At 35.7% G+C, this 27,127-nt stretch overlaps 1 protein-coding gene across 2 annotated transcripts in view; it reads right to left on the bottom strand.

The window, feature by feature from the left end:
• RASA2 (RAS p21 protein activator 2) overlaps positions 1-27,127 on the bottom strand; it is a 43,310-nt gene that overhangs the window by 4,189 nt on the left and 11,994 nt on the right. The window contains exons 5-21 of one of the 2 annotated variants that reach the window (XM_065748426.1): positions 24,052-24,128; positions 16,922-17,005; positions 15,029-15,101; positions 13,943-14,019; positions 12,430-12,528; positions 10,854-11,010; positions 9,561-9,709; positions 8,609-8,723; positions 8,110-8,184; positions 7,296-7,419; positions 5,920-6,026; positions 4,611-4,697; positions 4,452-4,529; positions 3,934-4,007; positions 2,870-2,976; positions 2,065-2,147; positions 1,027-1,235 (exon numbers count right to left, since the gene is read on the bottom strand). In XM_065748426.1, the coding sequence (XP_065604498.1) occupies positions 1,027-1,235; positions 2,065-2,147; positions 2,870-2,976; positions 3,934-4,007; positions 4,452-4,529; positions 4,611-4,697; positions 5,920-6,026; positions 7,296-7,419; positions 8,110-8,184; positions 8,609-8,723; positions 9,561-9,709; positions 10,854-11,010; positions 12,430-12,528; positions 13,943-14,019; positions 15,029-15,101; positions 16,922-17,005; positions 24,052-24,128 (1,775 nt within the window). The remainder of the gene's footprint in view (positions 1-1,026; positions 1,236-2,064; positions 2,148-2,869; positions 2,977-3,933; positions 4,008-4,451; positions 4,530-4,610; positions 4,698-5,919; positions 6,027-7,295; positions 7,420-8,109; positions 8,185-8,608; positions 8,724-9,560; positions 9,710-10,853; positions 11,011-12,429; positions 12,529-13,942; positions 14,020-15,028; positions 15,102-16,921; positions 17,006-24,051; positions 24,129-27,127) is intronic. The other variant, XM_065748427.1, reaches the window with a different exon arrangement.

Genomic DNA, 27,127 nt, shown 5'->3' with positions numbered 1-27,127 from the left:
CAGTAATAGGTTAATACTTGAAAAATAAGCCAGTAACAATAATAAGTTATTAAAAAATAACTTTTTAACTGCTTTTAAGGTTAATACTTGAAAAATAAGCCAGAAAAGGGAACAAGCTGATTTCTAAACCACAACAGAAAGACAGAAACAATAAGTTTTTTAGTAATGGGAACCTTGTAAGCTGTTGGGAAAATATGGATGAATCAAATAGTACAAAAAAGTACTATATACTTATCAATAATCTATTTCTGCATTCAACTTGACATCTGAACAAACTTGAGAAATCCCATCACTATTCTTATTTGCACTAGATTTAACAGGTTGCAAAGGAAGAATTATCACTGGCCAAAGGTTTAACACAAAGAAGGTAGCTACCACTGATGTTTTCCCACCAACAAGCTCCGTATTAACTGTGCACATCATAAGCACAGAGGACAAACAGGTAAAAACGTTAAAGGTGCTTTGAACAGCCAGTGTTACAATGTAGACACACAGGAAAACACTTGTCAGTTCACCCTAGTTGTTCAGAACACAGCCAGCAGGAGAGAAAAAGGAACTGCTAATAAACAAACAAGGAGACTGTTTCATGTATCAAGCTCTTCTTCAGCAAAGAAATACCATGTATGGCATAGAACTGAACTGTTACGGTTTCTCCCAGATCTCTATGCTACACACTGAAACTATTCAAAACCAAAGCTTCTACAGATGAATAATATGATAAAAGAACCCAGGGTTACCCAAATATCAGCATAAGTTTCAGTAGCTATAAAATGCATTATTCTGGATAGAAAATACAGCCATTCAGTATTTCTGATCTACATGCTGAATTGAGGGCCTTTAACATTGCACAGGTTGGTAGATGAAATAGATTTTAGTACAGCCAGTACTTCAGGTGCTACTAAGAAGGTATATTCTCAGTAACTTGCTAAAGCAGACAGAAAGCCTTGCCTACAGATTCTGAAGTTGTACAGTGAGTCATACGTGACTGGTCTTAACATACACATTTTCATTTGAGAAACAACTTACGCAGTGCAACGAGCACAGCCCACTGTGTTCTCTACTGTAGCCTTGCAGCAAAGCCAGTTCCCATTCAAAAAAGCTGAAGGGTGGTAAAAACTAAGTCTCTTCTGGTTGCACCTTGTTACTCGGCAGAGAGCTTCTATCCACTCACTAGCTTCTACACAGTTATTCGCTTGGATATACAGTGGTTTTTCTCCATGTAGTACTTGAAACATCTGTAGAAGGAATGCAATAAGTGCAATTCTGCCCAGTAAATAAAATTCAGTTACTGATCAATTTTGAATACATTGAAAGTAAGTTTCAAATCCCATGCAATTCAACAAAGCCAAATTAAGACTAAAAGTGAGATAAGGGACAGGGAAAAGGCCTTTTAACTTCCTCTCATTTTACTATAGATTCTTAAAAAAAACCAAACACAAAACCAGCTGCATTCCACTTCTTCATCCACAACAGTCTTAAATAATAAGACAACGTCCTCCTCATTCAAGTCTCTTTAGATGTGACCTCAGATTTTGTACTTTATATCCTAAGAATAACAGGAGATTCCCACAGGTCTCTCGTTTAGTCATGCTCACCCTAAGTAACAGCTGTACTTCATCACTGCCTCAGAATTTTGGATTGATGTAAGGATAGAATGTGCTACAGGTCCAGAATGAGGCTGTAGGAACAACTGTCTCAGATTATTATTATAAAATTTCTCATCCAAAGGAATAAATACAAGTTAAGTATTACACTTCATGACACCAGAACATCATTAAATACATACTACTAACACCTTACACATAAGTGCTCTGTTACAAGGTAACAGTAGTTTTAACCTGCATTCTAAGTACTCAGAAAGAGAACAAGTCATAAAATCATTCAGAAAATTTGGTGCAGAAATCTGAATGCCCAGGGTAAGTTCTGTATTCAGAAGAGTCAGAGGGCTGACATAACCTTCTGCCCCCTCTAATTTTGTTGTAATGTTTAGGAGTTTATTAAGCTAGTTAGAACCTGTCACTTCAATGACATCAAGAATTAGAGATAAATAATCTTCTAACTCACATTTTTCTTGTTGAAGGAACTCTCATCAAGCTTCTCCACTGCAAGAATGTTTTTGATTGGAATAGTGAAAATGGGTTCCTTGTCTGTAAAATTTGATAAATAACAAGAGTGAAACAAAAAATACTTTGTAAAATCAGTGTACTGATTCCATTAAGTTTTCCAAATGTGCATTTTAGTATTGAGAGAAAGAATATAAATTATTGGCCTCCTTCTAAAGATGCAAGAACTGAAAGACTCAGACCCCGTAAGACACAAAAAGGCTTAGAAAATGTACCTGCCATTTATCACTGATGCATCTGCTGAAGTTAATATGCACAAATATTAAATGCATCAAATATCGTGCCTAACCTCACATTTTATCATTTAGCAGCATTTGTGTTTAATAATTAAATTCCTTATTGCAAGAGCAGGAATAAATACTGCTGCACTAAACTGGAAATTCCCAGCATCATGGGTGGCTGTAACTAAGGTACTGACCGTACTTCCAGCCTAGATGGTCTCAAGCTCTTGTAAGAAGCTAAGAATCTTGCTACCATAGTATAGATCTCTGAAAGCTCTACATCTTGGATCTGTCTGACTGTTCTACATTCTACATACAGTTGAGTTCAGTGATCTGTGCTGTAGAGGCTTGCCACAAGATTAGTGTGACTCTACAACTCAGTTCAGGAGCACATGGTAAACAGAGCAAAAAGGTAACTGATATATCATCAAGTCCTTTAGGAAAACCGCATGAATTCTAAGATGATCAGACACAAACAGAAAATATTGAGATAATAAAAGTAACTGTCAAAGAAACATAATTAACCTTGCTGTTTGTGGTAGGTGAATTCTCTACTTGTCAGACAGAACCAACGCTTCTTGAAATTCTTTTTGCCAATCCGAGTCCTTCCCTGAGCTCTTTTGTACATTTCTCTGTAACAACAGTATCAAATGAAAATGCAATTTTATTCTTCCAGAGAGCCTTCAAAATCATTTATTTGAGAGTAAATCATTACTCGTCCTGTAGTAAAAGTCAATTTAATTGTAATTACAGGTCTATTTGTTCAAAATGGGTCCTCAAGACTGCATAATCAACATAGTGGAAGGCAAAGGGATCCATTTACAGGTTAGGAATGTGAAAAACAGCAGTGAACGCAGTGTACAATACACACTACTCAGATCACCAACAGCAAACTTTCCAGGAATGGAGGAAGTCAATGTGGTTAGTCATTACATGATGATTTTAGTAAGTTTATTTTTACTGTTTGCTTAAAATTGAGATGCTTTTTTTTTCTGCCCCACAGAAAAATCTTTACTTAGTATGTATCTGCTTCTCAGGTGAACACAAGTTCTTTCTCCTCATAAATTGAATTTTTCAGTTATTCTCGATCAACACCAGGAAACAACAGCTTGTCCATTTCTTACAAGTAATCATTTTCACCACAACATTCATAAAAGCGTTTTATAATGTACTGCTAAGTATTCCAGTTACAGAGTATTTTTTTTCCCTACCATAAAAGAAGATCTAGCTGGCTGAGCTTAAACATCACGCCAAGTAATTATGTGTTATGTTATTTTAAAACAATTTTTCACAATTCTGAGTAAACCATCAACAAAGCACAAACAGAACTGTAACAAAAATGCAGAGAGACTTGAAAAGATTTCAGAGTTCCTTCTAATTTTTCCCTTAAGTGTTTACAAGTTGACTGAAAAGTTTGTAGCATTAGTTTACAGCTGTTGATGGAAACCAACAAAGAATTACAACAAATGAATGTTGAAAATACTACAGTAGATCAAACAGTTCAATGAGTATTAATTAATACGTTGGCATGAATGGAAACTATCAAGTCAATTATTTTTCCACAAAACACAGATTTAGTTTTTCTTTACCCCTCTTTTAGATGAACTGGCTCACTCAGACCACTTGGTTCTTTACTTTCAGTAGAGGAAACATCATCTAGGAACTTAAGGAAAAATACACACAAAATTGATACTACGCAGCAACACAGAACAACTAAAAGCTACTTTGAAAACACATAAGTACAGCTTCTCCCAGTACAAAGCAACTACTTTAACAGAGTAGCTGAAGATGCATTGGAGGGACTTAGAGCAATGTAAGGAGGGATGCCCATAAAATACATCACATTTCTATAATTAGTTGCAGAACAGAAGATCTAATTGGACTTGTTTGAATTTATTTTTTATTATTCCCCCGAAACCAAATTAACTTAGCTTACAATGTTATAATTGTTATGTGTATTTTACTGCCACGCTTTTCCTTTTTCCCCAAACATCCAAACGCACATTTAAATAAAAAGAAAACTGAACACCCACAAACCTTTCAGTAAGTCTGATTAAACAGACTTTGTTACATCAACTCTAAGAAAATATATATAGCTGAAATGTACCTTTTTGACAGATTCAGTGAACTTCTCTTCTTGAAATGTTTTGAAAAACTCACACATGAATGTCTCCTTGAAACTTGACTAAAAGAAAAGGTATTTGGACATGAATAAGCTTTCACATAATGCAGTCTATTAAATAAGAAGGAAACGTAGTAGCCTTACAAGTTTGCTTTTGGTCAAACTTCCCCAACTCCCCAAAGTCTGGATGGCTTTTGATATGAGAGTTAATGTTCTAGAAGTCTGTGCATCCTAAAATAAAGAAACAAAAACATTACACTTTCTTTCAAACTACTACAGATAAAACTGATTTTCAAATGAAAATGTAACACCAACTATTACATTATACAACACAGTACATAGGACACCTTCGTTCCTTTTCTTCTCCCAAAGAAAGGGAATGCATGTGCTATGCTGCCCTCTAATAGTAAATGTGACTGCTTTGAAATTAGATTTTTGATTAAGCATGTGAATTTTTCAACCTACTGCACACTATTTAATGTTATTCACTACCACTAGAATTTAATATTAATGCATACAAAAATATTTTTCCATGTGGAACATCTCAAACCCCTCAAATCCTCCAACTATTACTCACATCTGACGTTCAAAACTGTTCAAAACTGAACACAAACTATTGATGGACAGACAGTATCCATTCTGATAACACAAAGTGAACTTAAAACATTGTAAAGCCTTTGCCTCACAAACGCTCTACTTGAATTTTCAAGTAAGATTACAAAAGCAGCCATAGGAAGAGGTCTTGCTGATGCCTTTTAATTGTGTAACACAAGTAATAAATTCCCATCAGCTCTTTTTACTCTAACAAACTGAATACCATCAAATTAATTCGAAAATAAGTAGATTGACATAAATCAATACAAAAACCTCATAAACTCTGAAAGAAAAAGCTTTATACATACTTTGTATGTGAAGATAAAATGGTATTTCTCTTATTTCCATTTCTCTATCTTTGATTTTTTTTTTGTTTGCTTTTGGTTTTTTTTATTTTGTTATGTGCACTTACTTGACAATTTGAAAATTTACAGTTTGACAACCCAGTGCAACCACTGGAGTCCTGAATAAATGTACAGACTGATTACAGATATCTCAATACCTCTGCTTAAGGCAACAAACAAATCTTTTCTTCTGCAAGTAAAAATACTATGTTAACTTCCATGATGGGAGGAACTAATGCAATTTAGCTACATGCCTTTAAAAGTGCTCAGTCATCTTGCAATGAAGCAGCACTTCTACATCATCTGAGAATGCCTTATGAAGACTGAGAAATTTGAAGCTTAAAGAATTGCAAACACCTTAGTTCCTTTGGTGAAAGGAACTGAAAACATCAACCCACAGACATGTAGAGATCTTACTGGCCTAGTAACAGGCTCATTGAAAGTAATTTGTGCCCAGCCAGATAAACAGATTTCACGGTTATGAATAAAACAGAACAAAGCTTCACAAAACTTACTGGATGGTGAGGTCGTAAATGAAAAGTATGAGGTGAGACTACGGCTACAGCAAAGAAACGAAGGAACACAAAGCTGCTCACTGCAGAATACTGTACATGAGGGTCATCTGCAGAGAAAAACCATGAAATGTAACATGCACTAAGCTCAATAGGAAATAATGAGACAGTCGACATAAAACTCATTAAGAAGATAACGTCAGAGAAGACATTTATACCTTAAAGTAGAATAGAAAAACCAATGAAGCACATGAAATGAGAAATGTGATCATGGAAAAAAGCATTCTACTTATAATGGAGGATTTATTTCCCTTAGAAGTTCTGTTCTCATAGAACTGGCTCATCAGCTCTACAATTAGGAACTATGAGATCATCTCAAGCATTTATATATACATACTGTGTTGATTAGATAAGGTTGTATACATGTTTAACTGAAAGAGAAAATACTGTAGCAGCTAGTTTTAACAAGACCTCTCACATTATTTACAATTAAGACTAATAATTCCATATATGTTAACTCCTCAAAACAAATGCAGTCAACACATAACATTTTCAGCTTCAATACTGAGCTGCATAATGGTATTGCATAATTTTGAGGTTCCAAATACTTTAATATTCTGGTTCTGTTTAGTGGGTAATATAGTGGGAATGCATTCTTAATCTAACAACTACATCAATCTGATCTCTCTGGCAAGTCATATGTTTTGAAAGGACTGTTCTAGCCAGAAGAATTTATGACCGCAGTTCCAGCAACAAATATGAATTAGAGGAAGTACCTAGATCGTAAAAATATATTCTTAATTGATAGCCTATTATATGACATTTTAGGTTTAAACTTACTGAAGTATCTGACTGTTTCAGACTCAGCATGTTATTCTTACATTAAAATCACGGTGAAAGAATGTTAGTTTTCTAATACTTATCACATCATCGTAAATACATTTCATTTACTCCATTTTCTGCAAAACCTCGACCTGTACAGTAATAAAGCTTTAAATGGACCCATAAGCAGATCAGCTCCTCTGAACTGTAAGTTATCTTTCAATTAAATCACTTCCTGCACCACTGGGGAAAAAAAAAAGCACAAGTATCTCATGCTTTTGTTGGTGGCTCCTTTTTCAGTACCATACTGCAGTGTATCAGAGAGACACAGTATCAGAGAACACATAGTTCTTGCTGACTGACCACAAAGCTTTACTATAGCATACAGTCTGACCCAAAAAGCAAACACCTGATTGTTAAGGTAAGAAATTCAGAAGCCTTGTTAAAATTTTTATTTTTTCACAGTCCCTATAAAATAACTGCAGAAGATAAAGATTTCACTCTGAATATCATTTCCAAATGTATTACTATTTTATTTCCTTGAAGAGAACACTTACTTGGAAATCTTTTAGCAGCCAGATGCCTCAAAGAATAAAAAACATCACACATTAGGGTAGGGCAACTTATACTTGACCGCACAATTTCACGGAACACTTTGTCTACATAATAGCGCAGATTTTCCTGTAATTGTGGAGAAAATGTTGTTTTTTCAGACCATCAGCTATGGCTTTTCCCTGAACACAAACACAACTCTACAATTCTTTTTTCTAAACATCACACGACCGTTCAATGGCTCCGTTTTAGTACTGTGCACATTTTAAAAGCTTGTAGTATTAATATGGGATTACTAGTATTAACAGAATTTTTAACGATACATGAAAACACAAGAAGTAGCAATATATAACTACAGATCAAAACATTTTTGTGATTTGACAACATAAAACAACGTAGTAGAATAACTCTCATGCATCCCTAGAAAATGCTGGATTAGCTTGTGGCAGCTACTCTTGCTTTTTTAATATTATCCTCTAGTAACAGACAAGTGTCAAGCAAAATCTCAATGAAATGTATTAGAACAGCACTGATTAGCCACGTCAGAAGCAGAACGTCTGGAACATTAGGAATCAAAACAGCCAATAAATTGCTAAAGAAGCACGTAATCCTCTAGCTTTTCATCCCTGTCCCTTTGGTAATTAATTCTTGCTTTAATCATGGATAAGAAAACAGAATTTTTCCCTTCATTTACATTGGAATCAGAGAATTATGCTGCTACCTAAAGTTGATCAAGTTACAGTTTCAGATACACAGAGCTGCTTTTTTCTTTTAATTGGATTTTGAGATATATTAGGAAAAACAGATTAAGATACTCACCATATTAGTTTCTACATTATCACCTTCTCTCAATTTGATGGGATCTATTTCACAGGGTTTAGGGGACTCACATATCTGAAATAAACAACAGTGTTAGGAGTTCCATTTTTAAGATGGAATGCATGGAAATGCCCCTTTTGAAAACTAGATTCTGTCCTAGAATTAGGAGTAGAATTCTAAATGGTTCTGATCATATTATCAACAATCATCTTAAATTTTGTGTCTGCATTTTTACATGGATCAATTGTATAAAGCATCCTAAGGGCAATTTTGCAAAGTGTTAGAGGCTGGAGCAATTGCCATTGCTGTCAAGCATCTAGAACACGACTGAAAAAAGCCAACTTCTTCTACTAAACATAACCAATTATTACACAATTAAATTTTCCTCTAGAATTCCTTCACCCAAATGATTACTGTCACACTGAACTATAAGAATGCCTATCAAGGAGACTAGATACTCCAGCAGATTAAGAGTCCTGGGTTAAGTACAGTAACCTACCTCATCAATAACTGGTTTCAAAGTCACCTTTAGGTAGTGTTTTCCCACTATTTTCATCATTTCATCTACACAGCGAGTTGCTAATGAGTTCCCTCTGAAGATTGTGTTAGCTTCTCTGTAAGAAAACAATCAATTTGGAAAAAATTGAACTCAGGTCCAACAATCTGTTATATTTTATCCTGCTATTAAGTTTTTGAAAGTATTTTATCATGTATTTCAGTCAGGAATTTCAGAATCAAGGTATCTAGCTCATAATGGCACCCAGTGAATAGAAAGAGAATAAATAATGGTATTACAGCTACTAACAAAACCAGGAACAAATAAAAAGTGCAAGGAAAAGCCAGAGAAATTTTAGTCAATGGAAGCTGTAAATCAGTGCTGAATGTGAGAAAAAGCAACTGGAGAAAATTCCCAAAATAATGAAGACTTGTATCTGACTGACGTACCTCCAGTACTCCTGGTAAGGAAATTTAAAGCTACAATGACAAATTCAGAAACTACCCAATCAAAAAATACTTCATTTAAGATTGTGTTACAGCTATTCATTACAGTTGTTGTAAAATAAACCTCTCTGATCTAATGAATGTAGCATAATCAATTTGTTACAGCTAAACATGTAACAAAGGAATGTGTGTATCAAAATTTAGGGTAAAAATTATTTTCCATGAGTCACCTCTTTCAACACAGTTGAACTGTTTCACCTTGAACTACATCTTGTATAAGTCAGCTTTGAAATGAAATATGGTGTGGTGATAAAACCCCCTCTGTGTCTACACAGGATGACTCAGTACCTCAGAAGCCACTACTTGGGTCTACTTCATTTATCTCCTAACCACAGAGCTAGCATTAAAGGTTTCACGTGAGATCTAGCATGCTTATTTAACAATGTATCATGAAGTCCTGTGGAAATAAGAACAATTTTATAAGTCATGAAATAATGTGGAATACATACTGAGTATCCTTCAGATCTAGTTCTGCCACAGCAGCAACAAATGGAACTAGCTTATGGTGGTGTAGTAGCAAGCGTACAAGAGGCAGGACAGCATCATACTTGTCTCGACAGACTTCACACAGTATATAGGCAGCAGATGCAGAAACTGGCTATGGAAAAGCAGAATAAAAAAAATCCTGAGTGAAGCAGTTAAGTACTCTACTTACACGTGGCAAAGTACAGACTGAGTCAAATCTAGCTAGATCACATATGTAGCTTCTTAACAGAAAGTTTCAACATCTGCTATGGCAATTGCAAGTTTCCATTCTCTTGAAATATTTAATTCAAAATTGATATTATGTACTCTATATTTAACATTTAAGAATGAAATTCACCCTTCCTGCTCAACCAAGAGGATAAGAATGTAGCTTTGTCACAAAGTCAAGAAAGAGGCAGTAAGCAGCTGCACAACTGTAACACCAAAAAATCTTTACAGGACTTCCCATACTATAATTAGAACAGATTAAACTACAGTTCACTCATAAAATGTGTCTCCATTATTTGAATACAAAACAAAATATTTAAGTTAAAAAGGCTCTATTCTGCACGGAATCCAGCTCTTCCTGAATTCCAGTGAATTAGTATTTCAATGTTGGGTGGCAAAAATTTATCAGTCTGCTTCCTCTTTACCTTCCTTTTCCTCTGCTAATACTTCAACAATACTGAAGTGAAAAAATGATACATAAAACCAAGGAAGATAAAGCCTACTAAGTGAAATTTAATTCATTGCTCATAAAGCCATACTATTTACTGCACTTGTCACTTTGTCACCGTGTCCAAGAGAAACATCCAGTTATGCTTATTAACATATTGGGTTAGATAGAGGTAATTCAGAAGAGATGTAATTCGAAATCAGCTCTAAAACAGACTGTTTCTGGCAAGGGTGATTGTCCACCCCTTCAGTGCCAATAATGAATTCATGTCCATGGAAAACCTCTAAATGGAGGAGCTGATAAGAGCCATTGGGAGAAGTCAATGTTGAAAAGAGCAACCAATGAGCAAGAACTATTTTATCACTTCTAGTCACACAGCATCAGTTGTTTCACTATCTTTGCTAGTTCTTTTAAAATAGGAAGATAATTTCAGTATTTAGGAACACAAAAATGTTCTACAACTTGCTTAGTGAGTTCTAACAAAGTATTGCAAAGGAATAAAGAAACTCTCCAGCTTTGTGCATTTCTACACATGGTCTCATACAGGACCAGGTGATCCATTTCAGGTCTTCATTTGAAAAGTAATTTACAACAAAAGTACCTGAACGTCTGATGATTTCAGCAGCAAGTTTCTTAGAGAAGTGTAGTATTCAGATGGAAGTACACAGTCTTCAGTATAACAAATATTTAATCTAAGTGATCCCAAATCATCAGTTTTAGAAGACTTGTTACCATTTTCTCTTGGTTGAAGTAAGTACCTGAAAAAAAAAAAAAGGGTAATTCTAAAGCTAGTCACTATAATGATGAAATTTAAATCTCGGTATTTTAGAATAAAGCAAAATATCACATAGTACTATTTCAGTAATACAAGAACCCAGTCTGACATCTCACAATAAAATTCACAGTAAGAAAACCTGAGACAAAAGAAAAAAAGGAACAGTATCTGATGTCTCTTCAGCACATATACTACTTCTCTCATATGTTCCCAAGCAATAGAGTAAGATATATTTCCTGTACCACAACTAAGATGTTAAAAGGAATAGTCAGAACTGATGCTGGACCATCTTATTTTACATCTATATTTAGAGTGTTAGACCTTGCAGATAGAACAGCTACCAAGCCATTCAACAGTAGCAAGAATTTACACTGCCCAGACTGAAACCGGTAAAAAAAATACACAATATTAATAGTTTCCTTTCCTAAGAAACAAGATAAAAGGTGAAAAAAGTTTGGGTTGTGTTTTAATGTTCTTGATGTGCTCTTTTCCTACTTCAGATACATTTAAATAAATTTTTCTTTGACCTCTGCTGTAGTTCAGTTTCATTCCAACAGGAGGTGCAGCCCCACAAAAAATTTTAACAGCTTATGACACCAAAATATAATTCCAATATTCGGCTGACCAAATTCAAATATTATTTTATGATCACTTAATTTTACTTAAACAATCAGGAGATTAGACTTTTTTTTTTCTTCCTGATGATCAGATACACTGAATGATACCATGAAGGCACACTGATTTACAAGGAATGCCTCTACTTGATAGCATGGCTCAGGCTTATTTTTCCAATACTTAGTATTCTGTAGTCCCATTGTATTTCAAACCATTTCATGCAAATTAGTAATAAAGAACAGAAAAAGTAATTATTTTTAAATCATAGAATGGTGTTTATAAGCAGGTTATAACTGCAGGTGAAGATCCTCCTAATCCAAAGTACACCTACAGAGTATTAGCAGACAGAAGGCCCTCTATACTTTGAGACAAGTGTGCATGAGTCACATCCAATTCAAAAAGCTATACACACTATGTAGTAGTAAGTCCATGCTAACGTAACTCTTCTCTTGACATGTTTTCAAGTGAGGCATGCCATTATGTTAGTATGGTCATACGGTTTTTGATCAGCTCAGAGTGCTGGACAAAAAGACTGAATCTCAATTTTTTTACTTGGTATATTGCAAAATACTGACATATATTTATTACATTTATGATTACATTCAAATGCTAAGATCAACTTTGATATATCTAAGATTTGGATGCTTTCCGACTTTTCATCAGTCATCCCGGAAGGCCAGAAACAAATTTAATTACATATTATGCAAACTGAGAATTTCCACATTTCCTGGTTAATCTGAAAAGTATATACAGATCACTACAATGCTTCTGAGCCACTATTTCTCACCATGCTTGAAAGGAATCATTTCTTAACACCTTCACAGGAACTTTAATTTCTCCTAGGAAAACATCTTGTACCAAATTTCCGTTGTTCCATAGGTCCACCCTGAAAATAATAACAGGACTTATTTGTTTTTCCTCTCCAGAGAAATAAAAATCTTTGGTTAACAGCAACTGCCTCACACTAATCCACATGCACACAGGCAGGAAATGTTAGAAATCTCACTCCATTCTAATTAAAGCAAGAGGAATCAAACAAGTGGCTTATTAATTCATCAACAATAAACAAACAGTGAAAGTTAGACTTGCAAACCTCATTAAAAAAATAATGATAAAAACAGTGCTATATATAGGCAACATGTATTCTGAGCAGCCTCCACCCACAAAACGGTTTCTTCTCAAATAATTCAAGTGAACATTTTAACTGATAGATTGACACATCCTTCCCTAATTGCTACAACTGGGCACACTGCAATGCCACACCAACACATGCGCATGTTTTTCCAAAAAGCAGCGTGTATGTTTACAATCTTAAAAAGGAATCAGACTCCAGACATGCACACTGGGTTGTCATATTGCTTGTTCTGTTTCCTATTGCTTCTTACCTCACTGACATTTCTGACAGACAGCAGATGTTAAGAAGAACAAAAAAATTAATACTAGATTTGTTGGGGCGTGACTACTTTTCTAAATATATTTGCATCCATGATACACACAATACTAATTAAGATACGACTAAGATAATAGTTAAAAATGCACAAACTTAGTTATATAATGGCTATTAAAACTAACCACTAAATTCTTCTGATGCCTCTTAGGAAACTTATGCTAGTCCTGAAGACTTTATCATTCAGCAAATCTAGTGCATGTACACACATGAGTACAATAAAGAAAAGCAGTTGAGCAAAGGGGCTTTCAACTGCTCTAACTACATGGAGAGAATACAGACTGACTTGTTCTAAGGGTAAAGAATGAGAAAAAGAGCATTCTTTAAATTATTCTTTACATTTGGAAGGAAAAAGTGAAACAAGCATTTCTCTAAGAAGCAATGCAAAACCTTAAGAAGCTCTTAAGAGGCTTTTTTTTTTTTTTTTTTTTTTTTTTAGATACAGCTAACTAGGCTTAAAACCATAAGCAAACATCAGGTATGCTGTTATTGTCCAGCACAAGCTCTCTAATCAATATTTTGCCCAAACCAGTATGTATCAACAGGAGGTCCTTTTTATACATTTTTACCCACAGAGGAAGGAAAGAAGTTGAGGCCACTAGATACACTATCACTATGCAAGAAAAAAAATAAACAATCAAAGAACAAATACAGACAAAGCCCCAAATGAAAATCCAAATCCCCTCATCATCTTCAGTAAACAACACACTACAAAATTTAGGTAATTTTCTATGTTAGAAGGATTTTTTAGTGCAAACCTAACCAGTAATTCTCTAGAACTATGCTACATTAAAGTAGCTTTTATTATTTCAAACTAGAATATTCTATTGAAGTAATAACCTACTGAACTTACCTGACTTCCAGTTTCTCAATATCTTCTTCTTCCACTTGAAACTGGGACTTCTTGGTGTAACTGCTGGACCTTGTTACCTGCAAGTCAAATCTTCCTATTAACGCACTTTTTACTATTGTATTATAGAAGTCAAAAAATAGCACACACTGAGTCTAACAGTGGTAAATATTTACTAGTCCCTTTAAGGAAAATGTTCAGTTCACCAAACAATTTGTTTTTGAACAGAAAGGAAAACAATGAAACAAGAAGGTCCTCATCAGGTGAAGCTTGATGAGGTCTAGCTGAGATCTAGGGGAACTACAGTATTGATTAGGAAAAAAAGAGAAAATATAAAACAGGCAAGAATCTCATTGGCTTCATCACAAGCCAAAAGAAAACACTGAAGTTAGTTGAAATGTTCAAGGAAATAACAAATAAACCCACTTTTCTTCCCCTAGTTACACGATCCTCTTAGTTTTATTCTTTTCAATTCTAGACTGATGGATGGTATTCGCAGTTTAACTCCAAGATGAGGACATAACGCTATTGGAGTGTTTCTTGATCACACTTTTATCCAAAGAAATAATGTTCAGTATCTTAAGCAGGTCAAGTAAAAGGCATGCAACACATGCTACTCTATGCATAAGCAGTGAACAATTTCTTAGTGAAGGCATGCAGCAGGATTAGAATCTAGATAAACACAGTAAATTATACTACACTTGAGACACAAGTTCTACTGCTTTCAACAGACAAATGAATAGTACTATATCCTTACATGCAAATGTAATATTTCATTACAGATCAAAACTTAAATTTGGCTTTCATAGAGCAACTCAAGTAGAACTGAAATACAATTCTAAATAAATTAACATGTTCCTCTGATCAAATCATTTTTGGGGTATAATCAGTACATTACCCTGTTAAAGAAACATGAATTTTATTGTTTGTTTTCATTCTTTAAATGCTTTCAAGAGCACTGAGCCTAAGTTGAATTCCACAGGATAGGATTATGTTTTGTCAGAACTCTGATCACAATAAAATTTACAGCTTCTTTCAACATATTTGAAGTATTGCATAAAACAGACAGAATACTACACAAAAAGTTACCTCAAAATAAAATGTTTCATTAAACTGTGGATTGCTTGTTTTCTTCTTCACTTTCGTCTTCTTTTGGTCATTCCTGTGTGAATGTGGTAAATTTTTTTTTTAAAACCAGAAACAACTTAGGCACAATTATAAAGACATTCTATTGTCAAGCAGCACCTATGCATTTAAGTTTAAACAGTTTTTTTGTCATTTTACAGATTGCTTTGGTTAATGAAAAAATTCTTAATTTAAATTTATCTTCACCTCATAATCTAAGAAGTTAAATCCAAGCACTTATATTTAACCATCATCTGTTCAGCCCAAGTAAAAGTCTCATCTCACAACTACACCTTACACAAACCAAGTACAATATACCAACAATTCCTTAAGCATTTCAAACTTAAATTTGATGACAACTTCTTTAGCACTGCCTGGAAGTTGTGAGCACAGTTTTCCCAGTCTCATTCACCTACAAAGTTTTGGTTTTCCCCTCACAACTTTTTTACAGATAGATGCTTTCACCAAGCCACCAAATGTTTTCATTGGAAGAAAGCTCTTAACGCTGAGTGCTTAACAGGGTCAGGATAAGTAAAACAAATACTCCCAACTCCCTTCCAATTTACATTCATAAAACATTTTTTTTTATTTTACATGCTTATGAAAGAATTAAGTCTTATTTAGTTATCAACAGACTATGATAGCATAAAATTGAAGTATAAAAGAAACAAATAAAAAGAGTGGGCGAATCAAAACAGAGCAGAGAGGAGAAACTGTCTCCTAGCCATCAATCAACCATTCTCTGGAGGTACTACCCATATAAATGTTCTGCTCATGGTATGTGAGTCACATGCATGAGACTGGAAAATCTTAACTAATTTCTGTCAGATTTGCACATATATTCCCATACCAACAGGATAAATATTGTGTGAGTTCAGTCTGTATCACAGGACTCAAGCAGGAAACACTTGTCAATTTAAATTTCTTTGATAGTCAGCAACATTTGTCTTAAGTATAACTATCACATCTCACTAGTTCTCTTAATGAATATGGAATAAAATTGAATTAAAAAATAAAAATAAGCACTTTTCATGCTTTACCAAGAAGAAAAAAACATCCCAATTCAAAAAAAACATCCAATTCATCCACTTAGATCTTACTCAGGGACGCTTTTCCAAAAGCATTTAATACACACAGGGTTAACATTAGAGGTCTGATACTGTGCTCTTGGTGACAACTCCCCCACACCACTGTGGGTGAATTTAGGCCTGAGGTGCCAGAGAAGAAACTACTGATATCTTGTGTCTGTTAAATGCTATTGGAACTTGTGGACAGTGAATGCATCATAGGATATTTTCATAAATGAAAAACCCCAACATCTATTCAGGATTACTTATTCAAGAAATAGGGGAAAAGCTGAATACTTGGAAGGTGGCATCCTGAAGGCAATGGCTCTACATAGGTTTCACCAGAAACTATTTTCTCTCTCTCGCATAGATCCTAAGCATTTGCTACAAAGAAATAAGCAAATTAAATAAAATGTGAAACAGAAGGTAAGTGGGCAACTATACTGAGGAACTTGACAAAAAAAATAATAGAAAATACAGTACAGATATCAAGAGTTTGGTCTAGAAGCTGACAGGTATGAATAAGCTGAATGACATGTGGTTCTTGGCTTGTGTTGGTCATTCACAGAGAATAAATATCTTTATAATCTTGGAAGCATGGCTGGGAAGGAAAAAATATAATAACAGTGGAAAATATGATGTACACAGAAAGCATTAAGGTTTTTCTGAAACAAGTCATCTCATTCAAAAATCTATATACGCAGTAGTTTTTGCTTAAAACCTATTACTTTCTTTTTAGTTCAAGATCACAACATTTTAGATTATTTTTTTTTTTATAATGAAACATTACCTGGAAGGACCCACAAGAGAGACAGTTGCATAAGGGTCACAATTCTGCCCGTTTATAAGAGGCAACCCATGGCACTCCTTTATGCTGAAATGAAAAGGCAATCAGAATCAGTAGATCAGTTTATCTGGGCTAAAAAACATAACGCAAGAAATTCTTTTTAAAAAACATTTTTCAAGTCCTGCCCTGTTTTACAGCACATACTTTGAAGTAGATTGTTAACAATGGATTTCTGGGTGATAGGAAAAAGTAGTCATACTCAAGTACAGTCAGACTTCAGGAGCTCTGTGTGGACAAGATTCTTGGAATTTCTTCCAAAAAAAAAAAATCACAAAAACAACACTCCAGTATCACACATGCATGGCAAAATTCCAAGTGAAATGATACCCCCCATGTTTAGCACACTTCATTAGTTTTAGAATTTGATTTCTCAAGGCCCACAGAAAGTTACTGGCCTCACCCATGATGGTAGCAACTACATTCATAAGGCTTTAAAACGGATTTCAGTTTAATAAGTTCAGACATGAAGTCATGTCTTAAAATAGTATTTAAATCTAACATCCAAAACTATTATTGATAGTTGGAGCACATCTTGGTTTCACTCATACTATCCAGCCACAGGACTAAACTGCCCTTTTAAAAAGGCTGTTACGTGAGTAAGCAGCATGAGTAGCAGCAAGGCAGTGCCTGCAAGCCAGAGTAGTATACCTTCAGATGCTGTCCAAATATGAGTATTAACTATAAACAGCTGAAAGAAGGAAGGTAAACTAAAGCAGTTGGCAAACTTGGAGTGAAGGCTTTCTAGCAAAACAATGCAGCCACACACATTTTGGTATTTACAAGTTCAGTAATATTCAGCAGATTACAAAATTTCATATGCAGTTAAGACAGACAAGATCTGAATGTTACATTCTTGCTCAACCTCCTTTTTAAATAAACTTTTTTTAAGTAACATATGGCATATCAATAAAATACACCAATAATGTATACTGATGCAAATAAGTTTTGGTTGCATAATCAGCCAGCTCAAGAAAAATTCAAGATCTACATCATTTACAAAGAAAATAAACTTTTCTGTTCTAAATCTGTGTAAGTAATAGAATACATATTCTAAATACTATAAAGTGGAGTTTTAGGTTACACAACAATTTGTAACATAGCACAAAGTTTAAGGAAGCTGCAGCAGTTAAATGCTGGTAAGTGCCTCCTGTATGTAGAAAAATAAAGTCAGAAGACCAACAAGAGTTCTAAACTCACTCGCTCAAGCTGGGAAGTAATGGATACTAACACTCCTGTGCTGCCTCAAAACTCCACCCTCTTGGACCAAGGATCATTACAAACCAGCAGCTATTTCCTCCAAAAAGTCCCTTTGTCTTGGCCAGTTCAAGGAACATCTAGTGCTGAGCCACCACACAATCATTTGTTATTTTTCCTCCAGTTCATAAGCACGCAGCCCTCAGCATTTCAATAATTTTTGAATCACAATGAACCCTACAGTGATTACAAGCCCACCATTTAAAGGGGTTCTTGAAACATCCAGTTGTTTCTTGAACATTAATTGATTCCTCCTCCAACACATACAAGACATAGAAGTGTGGTGACAAAACTGTTTAAACTTCTGCAATTTGAGGTAGCTGCAACAGCTAGGACTTGGTCTTTCCAACTATTAGGCATTTTGTAACACTAAGCATACTGTATTTGTTTAGTGCAAGTGCCAAGTGGTATGTCAGCCTCATCTGGCCCTCAGAGGAAATTCACAACAGGTGGATCAAGTCAAAGTGGACAAAATTCAACTGCTTCAACGAAATTTCATGCAGCCTGGTGCTCAAACTCCTGGATTTCTGTAGCAAACAGACATGAGCAGCTACAGAAAGCAGATTTCACTATGTACGAAGTTCCTAACTCCTCTCCTGGTCACTGTATGACCTGCACCTAGATTTCCAGCAAGCAGGAAAACACTGTCCTGACAACTACACAACCCCACGACAGAACTAGGATTTCCAGATTCACCATCCTGATCTGCCCCTTCAAGCTAATTTCATATTGCAGTCAGCCTCCCTGTGTAGGCAGGCAGCTCCAGCTGCAATGCAAGCTACAGCTCATACAGCCTGCGCTGTTCCGATACCTCAAAAGAGAAGTATCACCACCTCAGTTCCAAACCTCTCCCAACCCAACAAGCTCAGAATTTGTTCCAAATTTATGTGACCTCTTCTAACTCTCAGTCTAAAATAGCCCAGCAAACCCCTTCCCAGACTGCTACAGGCACTTCAACTCAGTACAGCTAAGCTATCCCAGCTGCACATAGATGGAGGACTCCTCTTCTTCTCTTGCTCCTGCCTTGCACCAATCACCAAAAGTAAGTTTGTTTACTGATCTTACAGAAAGCTACTCAGGTTTTCAGCTACTTTTCAGTCAGATTAGCAACCTGAATCAACCTTGTCACGCAAAAGATCTCACATGCAAAAGCAGTGAAAGGTGAGTATCTGTTACAGGTAGGAAGTCATTACATCAATTCAGCAGGATCACACTGGTTTCTTACTCCCTAGGGGAGTAAGTAGTGCAGACATTTTTAAGGTCCTAAACAACACAACAACACCTACAGCAAACAAACAAACAAAAAAGATGTTTGGAGTGGTTAAGTTAGAGTAGGATCACAGAAAGGTGCAATCCCCCCACCCCGAGTTTAGCAGTGAGAAAATTTCATGCAAGCTCTCCCTCAACAACCACATACAAACACACTCGAACTGCACCCTTACAGGACAGAAAGAGAAGCTTCTGACCAAATGAGCAAGAAAATAACAGCAGCAAACACATATGCCTATTGTGACAATCCTAATAAAACTATATCCAGCATAGGGTAAACATTTAGCTTTCACAAATGCTTTTGTCCATCTGGGCAAGCACCAGCGATTGTCATTTGAAAGGCAGAAAACCTTTGAGCTTGAAGAAGTACACAGGAATATAGAAGCCTTTCACTTCATCCTTTAAACTACTACAATGTCACAAAGTCTAATGAACAGGTAACAGTGACTGACCAGTTGCAGTACACTGTGGAGAGCTTTCAGTTTACATGAATTCTTGCTTCGTATCTCAGTCGTTTGGTATGTAAGAGCAGTTTTAAAAAGAAATATGAGCACTTAAGATTGAAATAAGTCCTTGAAAAGAACCAGCCCTCAACAAACCTCTTCAATAATGACAGAGGAACTCTCTAGCTCTGCCATTCAAGTCAACTGAAGCTCTCCAAGTGCAGAAGCTGAGTAGCTACAGCCATAAGGATTTGTATATTTCATAAAAATTGTTATATTGTTATAAAAATTGTTTCAATTTAAAATATTATGCTGTATAATTGAGTTATAAAAAGTAAATGCCAGAAAAGGCAATAAAGCCATAATAACCATCTTCTGCCTTTCAGTTATATACACAAAAAACTGTTTCTTTCAGAGTTAAAAGTCAGGCTAAACATGCCAAACACAAACACCACCACCCAGCAGCCTAACATGGCAAAAGAAACATTCAAGTACCATCCATTTCAGCAGGAGCAAATATGCAAACAACGGTCATGCAAACTTGGCTGGTTTTTTTGTTGTTTTTTTTTTTCACAGACTCCCAGATAGAGGAGGTGCAAACACATATTTTTGACATGTGCTACTATACATACCACTGTGGTTTTGAAAAAAAAAAAAAAGAAAGAAAGAAAGAAGAGCATTCATTGAGTCAGCAGTTAATCTACTGCATTATCTGTTCCCCTCCTCATTCACACTTTCAAAAAGGAAGCAACTAGATACAGAGACAAAATAAACTCTTAATTCAGAAATGTTATGTGTGAATCTGCATGAAATTTAACAGTAAGTTTCCAATTAATACAAAAATACATAAATTCAGTGTTTAGCCCACAGATATTAGATCCTAACAGTGTCTTTCATTAGATAAACTAGTTGCTTTTATTTCAACAAAGGGGTAAGAACTTATCTGGGATTTCAATTTCAATTCTTAATTTCATTTTATCCAGAGAAAAATACATATTTCAATATCTTTTTTCCAGAACAATTACACAACCTGAAAGCTCCAGTTTGCTCCTGAAGCTCCAGCTCTCAGAAAACTGGCTGCAGTATTTACGTATTTCCTTCCTCTGAGGTGAAATAATACAAAGCTGGACACTTGTGTATCTTGTACAAGACTGCTTTATGTCTACTTGAGCAAAAGCAGTGAACTTGCTGGTTTTAAGGTTTCTTGGGGTTTTTTAGGCTTTACCATACACACTAGTATAAGAAATCAAGCTTTTCTACTTTCTGTATTAGCAGTCACAGGTTGACAACTTCAGCAATTCTTGCCATTATTCTTAACTTGTAAAAAGTGCAAAGTGTAAAAACTTCATGTAAATGATTCAGAAAACCATCAAAAACACTTCCACAAACATGTCTACAGAAGGAAGACAATTTGCCTCCTAAGTCAGGTCTAATCCAATCACTTGGGTGCAGCCACAAAAAGGTGACAGACAATAACCAGAACCACAGCCCTTTATTACTTCTTGTGGTCTGTGTGCTTAATACGACCTTAAAGAAAGCTTAACATGTACTTAATTATTTTCCATCTTCATAGAACTGGATTCTCAAGGAATAATACATGGTGGAAATGTACTAAGAACCTCCCTATGTGCAGACATCATCACAGGTATTTAGAGTTCTCTTATTTTATAAGAGGATGTAACAGTGAAGGCTCAAAAGCCTCCCTGTGTTAGTAAATGTCCAAATCGAAGGTCTGTTTTAAGCCTTGTTTTAAGACTATCAGTATGCCTGACAAAATAATAAGCTTTTTTAGTTTTAGGAACTCCTGATCTTTTCATAATCTTGAATGGAAACAAAAATGCTGATGTAAATTCTGTAGTGTTTAATGCACAGTCTTCTCCCACATGTCAACAAGTGGGTGAACACAGGAACCACAACAGTACCCTGGCTTCCTTTTGATTATTTATCTCCATCATAAAGAGATCCTGAGAGGGCATGGTGGAAGCACCCACTTCCTATTCAGGACTGCAATCTGCAACAGTAACTTTTTAAAGCAACCTTTCTTCATTGTACTAAAAAGTCAAAGTATTTAAAATTTTAAATTAATTTACCTTAGAGTGCATAGATATGCAGAAATTAACTAACAAACTGGACACCTAAATGAAAGTTAGTTTGGGAATACATCAGTAATAAAAATCCAGCTAGATTTGGTGTTAGCAGCATACAAGGAAAAAGCTGTTCTAACTTGTGCTGGATGAGGGATACAAAAGTAGGAAAAGCAAGATATCAAGTGATATGAGCTGCCACCCACCACACAAGTAGGAACACATTTAAAACTATCTTGAAGTTATAAATACACACTGATCTACCACAAGTTTCCAGATCTTATCTGAATTATCAGCCTATAATAGCTCACTAAACATTACCAATTCTCCTGCCTTAGTTCTGTTACAGAATTAGCTTTCCTCTTCAATATCAACTAAGCAACAGAAGAGCAAGAGAGACTTTTCCTAAGCATTGCTCCAATTGAACTAGTCAGTCTAAATTACTACCTAATTCAGAAAGAACATTGTTTACACTTCATAATGAAAACTCCATTGCAAAATGGACAGTGCAATGGTTACCCCTTTCCCCTGGAACTGATCTGATTAGGAAGCTCCAAGACAAATGGAATACTGCACACAATTTCCTCCCTCATCGCAGTTCTGCAATACAAACATTATTTAACACTGAATTCCCAGACAGGGAACCTTAAAAAAAATAAAATAAAACAACCCTCACTCTTTGAGCTAACCAAATCAGTTAACAAACCATGGTGGAAAGCAAGACTGAAAAGAATCAGACTGCCTTTTGAGTTTGGTTTTTAAGTATCCCTTTATATTTATAACCTGCCTGTGTCTTTTCCTCACATGGCCCATCTCAAAAGCTGTTATAAGAGCAAGAAAGTCTTGTTTCTTTCTGAAACATCAACAGAATACAAAACTGAATTTTTCTAGCTCCTTCTCTTGAACTCTACTTGTGCTGAGAATGTAAAGGGTCACAAGAAAATGCAGAGTATCTGCAATCCACTGGTTTCCACTGGACTTATCAACAGCTTCCCAGAAGCAAGTGACATTGAAGGCTGTTGGAGATCTTCCAAAATGAGAAGACTAGTTTCTTCTGTATATTCATACCATACTTTTAATATGAATATCAAAACACTATTTTACATAGCTGCATTTGCATTAGTTTATCAATACCTATTTATTGTTTAATAGCAAAAACAAATTGAATGATCACCATGTGTGATTTCAGACATCTCTGTCTTAAGTCTGTTAACGTAATATTCAGACTTCAGAAGTATAAATAGATTACAAAACACAGCTCTAAGATTAACAGCAAAACTACAGAGTAGTCAGTATTTCCTAAGGGGCATCATTCCCCACTTCTTATTTAGTGCTGGTGAAATCTGTCTGGTAACCTCTACCATTTTGAGATCGCATATGCCAAAAATACATCATTCATATGAAGCTCTTTGATATCCTGTAATGTCTTTACATACTGGAGTCAAAATTAAGTTTGCTAGTGAGAAGTTTGAGTTGTTAAGTTGTGGCAACGTTATACTTGGCAAAAAAGCAATTCCTGTGACTTAAGTTTTTCTATAAACGTTCCTTACAGTGGTTAATCATGAGAACATCACTCTGAAGCAAATCTAGTGGTAGGTTTTCATGTACCAAAGCAAAACATCACCACTGAAAGAACTTCACACAGCTCCCACCACCACCAGTTCAGTTCTGTCAGTAACAACAGCACGACACAGTCAGCCATAATGCTTGTCTCTGGCTTTCTCACTCATTCCCATTGCAGCAGGAACTAAAAGACACTGAACTAATGACACCAGGTAGCTGTGATAAGTCCCAATAGAAGCGAGTACACAGGGAGCTACAAAGACAAGCAGGTGTGAAAAACTTTTGCAGGAGTTCTGTAAGGACATACCCATTGCCTCCAGCACGGCATGCTCCAAGAAAAGCCATACAGAGAAAAACAAACATTATTGGTACCAGAATGTGCATACATACAGTATTTAAAGGGCCATATCATGTCATGCTTTAACAGACCGCGTATTTAAGGATTAATGTATTTTCTTACTGTACTACTAGTTGCTGGCACACAGATCCATTATCTGTTATCAGTTCATTCAGTTTTAATTCAAGGTGAACTTTTCCCTGAAAAAGACAGAAACACAAATTTAAAAACTTTCATTTTAGAAGTACTAATAGAAAAATTATATACTTTATAGTTAGAAACCATTTAAGGTTTGTTTGAAGTGGATACATTGAAGTAACATCTGAAGCATGTATCGTGCGAGTAAGCTGGATATGTTGATTAATAGAAGCATTACCATCTTCAATTGTAGAACTGAGTCAAATCTCCACAGATCTCAAACAAAACAATTCTTCCAGCAGGAGGAAGTAACAAGAGAAAAGCCCCTCTCAGCCTTTTTGTCCTAAGCATGGAATGAATCCTTGAACAAACTAAGACTGAATTTAAAAGTTCTAAAGTGATCTTAGACTCTCAAGCATTTAGGTGTATTTAGAGAAGGTGAATAGTATGTGGTAGACTTAACAGTAACCTTTAAATTCCAATTGTGAAATCCAGTCCAGTCAGATTATCTTTCAGGAATCTCTTTCCATTGCAGCTTTCAACTATATCATGAAGAGTCCTGATGTACTGATAGAACAATAAAGGAAATGAAAAGCAAGGAATATCTAAAGTTGGTTTCCTCTTCTTGTTATTCAGAGATGGTAGGGTGACATTCAGAAGTTACAAAGATGTATTTAAAAAATAAAAATAAAAAAAATGAAGAGACCATAAATGATGGCATGGAATGGATTAACTTGGGAACTCAGCAAGGCCAAGCCTACTGTATTCTGTCAATAAAATGCCTCAAGAATCCAGGTCATAATATGCACTTTCCTTGGGATAACCAAAATTTGGCATTAGAACCTTGCTCCAAACATCCACTGCCTGAACAACAATGCTACTCGATTCATTGGCTATTTGTGCTGGCTTTCACATCTATTGCAACAAGACAGTGACATAGACTTTCATATGCACCATGCTGGGATTTGTCCATTTGCTAAATAGAACATCAGAAAACACTGGTCTGTCCATGGTTATGACTCTTGTTCAGCAGGACAATTAATTTGACAAGAGTCAGAGAAGGGACCCAGAAGAAAATTTTGTAATGTTTCAAAGAAAGCAAGCTACAGCCTCAACTAAATTTCTGCTCCAACAACACCAAAATGGAAATAAAACCCTTAGCTGACCTTGCACACACTTCTGAAGTACATATGACTCGTCATAAAACTGAAACGTGCTTGTCAATCCCCTGCGCCAAAGGCTGTACTCCTCTCTCTGTATATCACATGGGAGAAGTGAGGTTTCTTTTTATAAGGAAACTCAACTATTTTGGGATGCCAGCCAAGTGTTTTGCCAACTGTTACTACATGCACAAGAACACAGGTACATTAAGAAAGTATTTGTCAAGCAGAGAAACTCAATTACAAAAATAGATTTACGGAATGAAAACAGGATACTAAGAAGCATGCCAACAGCCTTACAAGGCAAAGTTTCTGAATGAGAAGCAATAGGACAACACAGCTTGTATTTATGGAAATAGCTGGCCTAAGTGCTTTTTAGGAAGCAGACCTTATAAATGGCTTGTCCTTTTTTCTTCTTAGGAAAAAGAAATCAAAACTAAAACAAAAACAAAACAGAAAGCTCAAGAGCTCTGCATGGCACAGTACAACACAATTTACTGCTCCTGAGAACATTATTCAGAACTCTACTTAAACTCAGTGCCCTGACAGGTACAGCCATTTTACCAGAGCTAACTGATCACTGCTCTGACAAGTATGGGCATTTTTGTTATCTGCTGAGAGCAGCACCACAGTTTCCTAAAGCTGCTGATCTGCAGATCTGTATCAGAGCTTTCGACATAACATGCATAGTGAAGAGACACCAGCCATCCTATACAATAGTAAGCACATTTTATGTGAAAGCACTTTTCACCTGTAGATCCCATGGATGTTCAAAAATAGATTATAATTTTATCAATGGATTAACAATTATCTTTCCTGATGGTGACTAGAGGAAGATGGAGCTGTTAGGTGGTCAGACTAGCATAGGAACAGAGAAGCCAAAAACAGTGTGCCGAAAAAACAGAAATTCAGAATCTCTGAAGCAATTCAGTTGCATGCTTTTACTTTCAGAATAACCACTGCATTTTACACAGTATTTTGAGATGCCTTTCCTCCCTGCAATTTCACTATTTAGATTAATTCCACATTACAAAAGATTACAAGTATCCATAATAAATACAAGCTTTCTAAAGCTCTTCTGTCAAAACTGGGCTGGCAAACGTACTTTATATATGCCAATAGGCAGTTATATGCTACGTCCACATTTCACATTTTGTTGTGTGTCTACCACCAGACAGTTTTTGACAATGTACATTTTCTTCCTAACATCTTATCTCCTTGTAATTTAAGAGCAAATACGTTTGTCTGAGTGGAAGTCTACATTTGGGAGCTACTCAGATTATGTGGGGTAAATGGAGTTAGGAAGGCCAACAGTTATGCTCCAGTTCCTCTCTCAGTATCAGAAATTCTGCAGTCCTACACTTTCAGCTTCCCTGAAATTGATGGGAAAGAAATATCACTAACTACTGGACTTGTAGGGATACATGAAGAAAAACTGCAACTCTGGAGTGCTCCACAAATTAAATTATCTTCCCAAAGTTAATGTAAATCTCAGAACCTGTACCCGGCACGTACAATCAGCTTTCACTGGATATCTCTTTTTCTCATACTATGTTAGGGCAACTTAGGCCACATTTCTGAAATGCATCACCTCTTAGTGCTTTCAACACTGAATCCTAGCACTATGCACAGGCCCACAGAACCAACACAATCTAATCCTGCACGGTTTATTCTACCCAGACCTCTCCTCTTTTTTAGGTTTGCAGATCTGAACCTACAAATGTACAAGCTGGTCTGAAGCTCAGCCTCCACTTTTTCAAACAAACCTATGCATTCTTCAGGAAGACCAGGGGAACATACTAGAAGTACATCACTACAATCATTGTAAAACCTGCAAAGCCTATCAATTTTAAGAGATCAGTAAACATTAATGTCACCTTCAGAAACCTAAGAAGTGTGTA

Source organism: Cyrtonyx montezumae, unplaced genomic scaffold, assembly GCF_038088225.1.
Source record: "Cyrtonyx montezumae isolate F1298 unplaced genomic scaffold, pur_monq_1.0 scaffold_5, whole genome shotgun sequence".
NCBI classification, from domain to species: Eukaryota; Metazoa; Chordata; class Aves; order Galliformes; family Odontophoridae; genus Cyrtonyx; species Cyrtonyx montezumae.
Note: the sequence above shows the minus strand (reverse complement) of the source record. Positions and strands in the feature narration are given on the sequence as shown.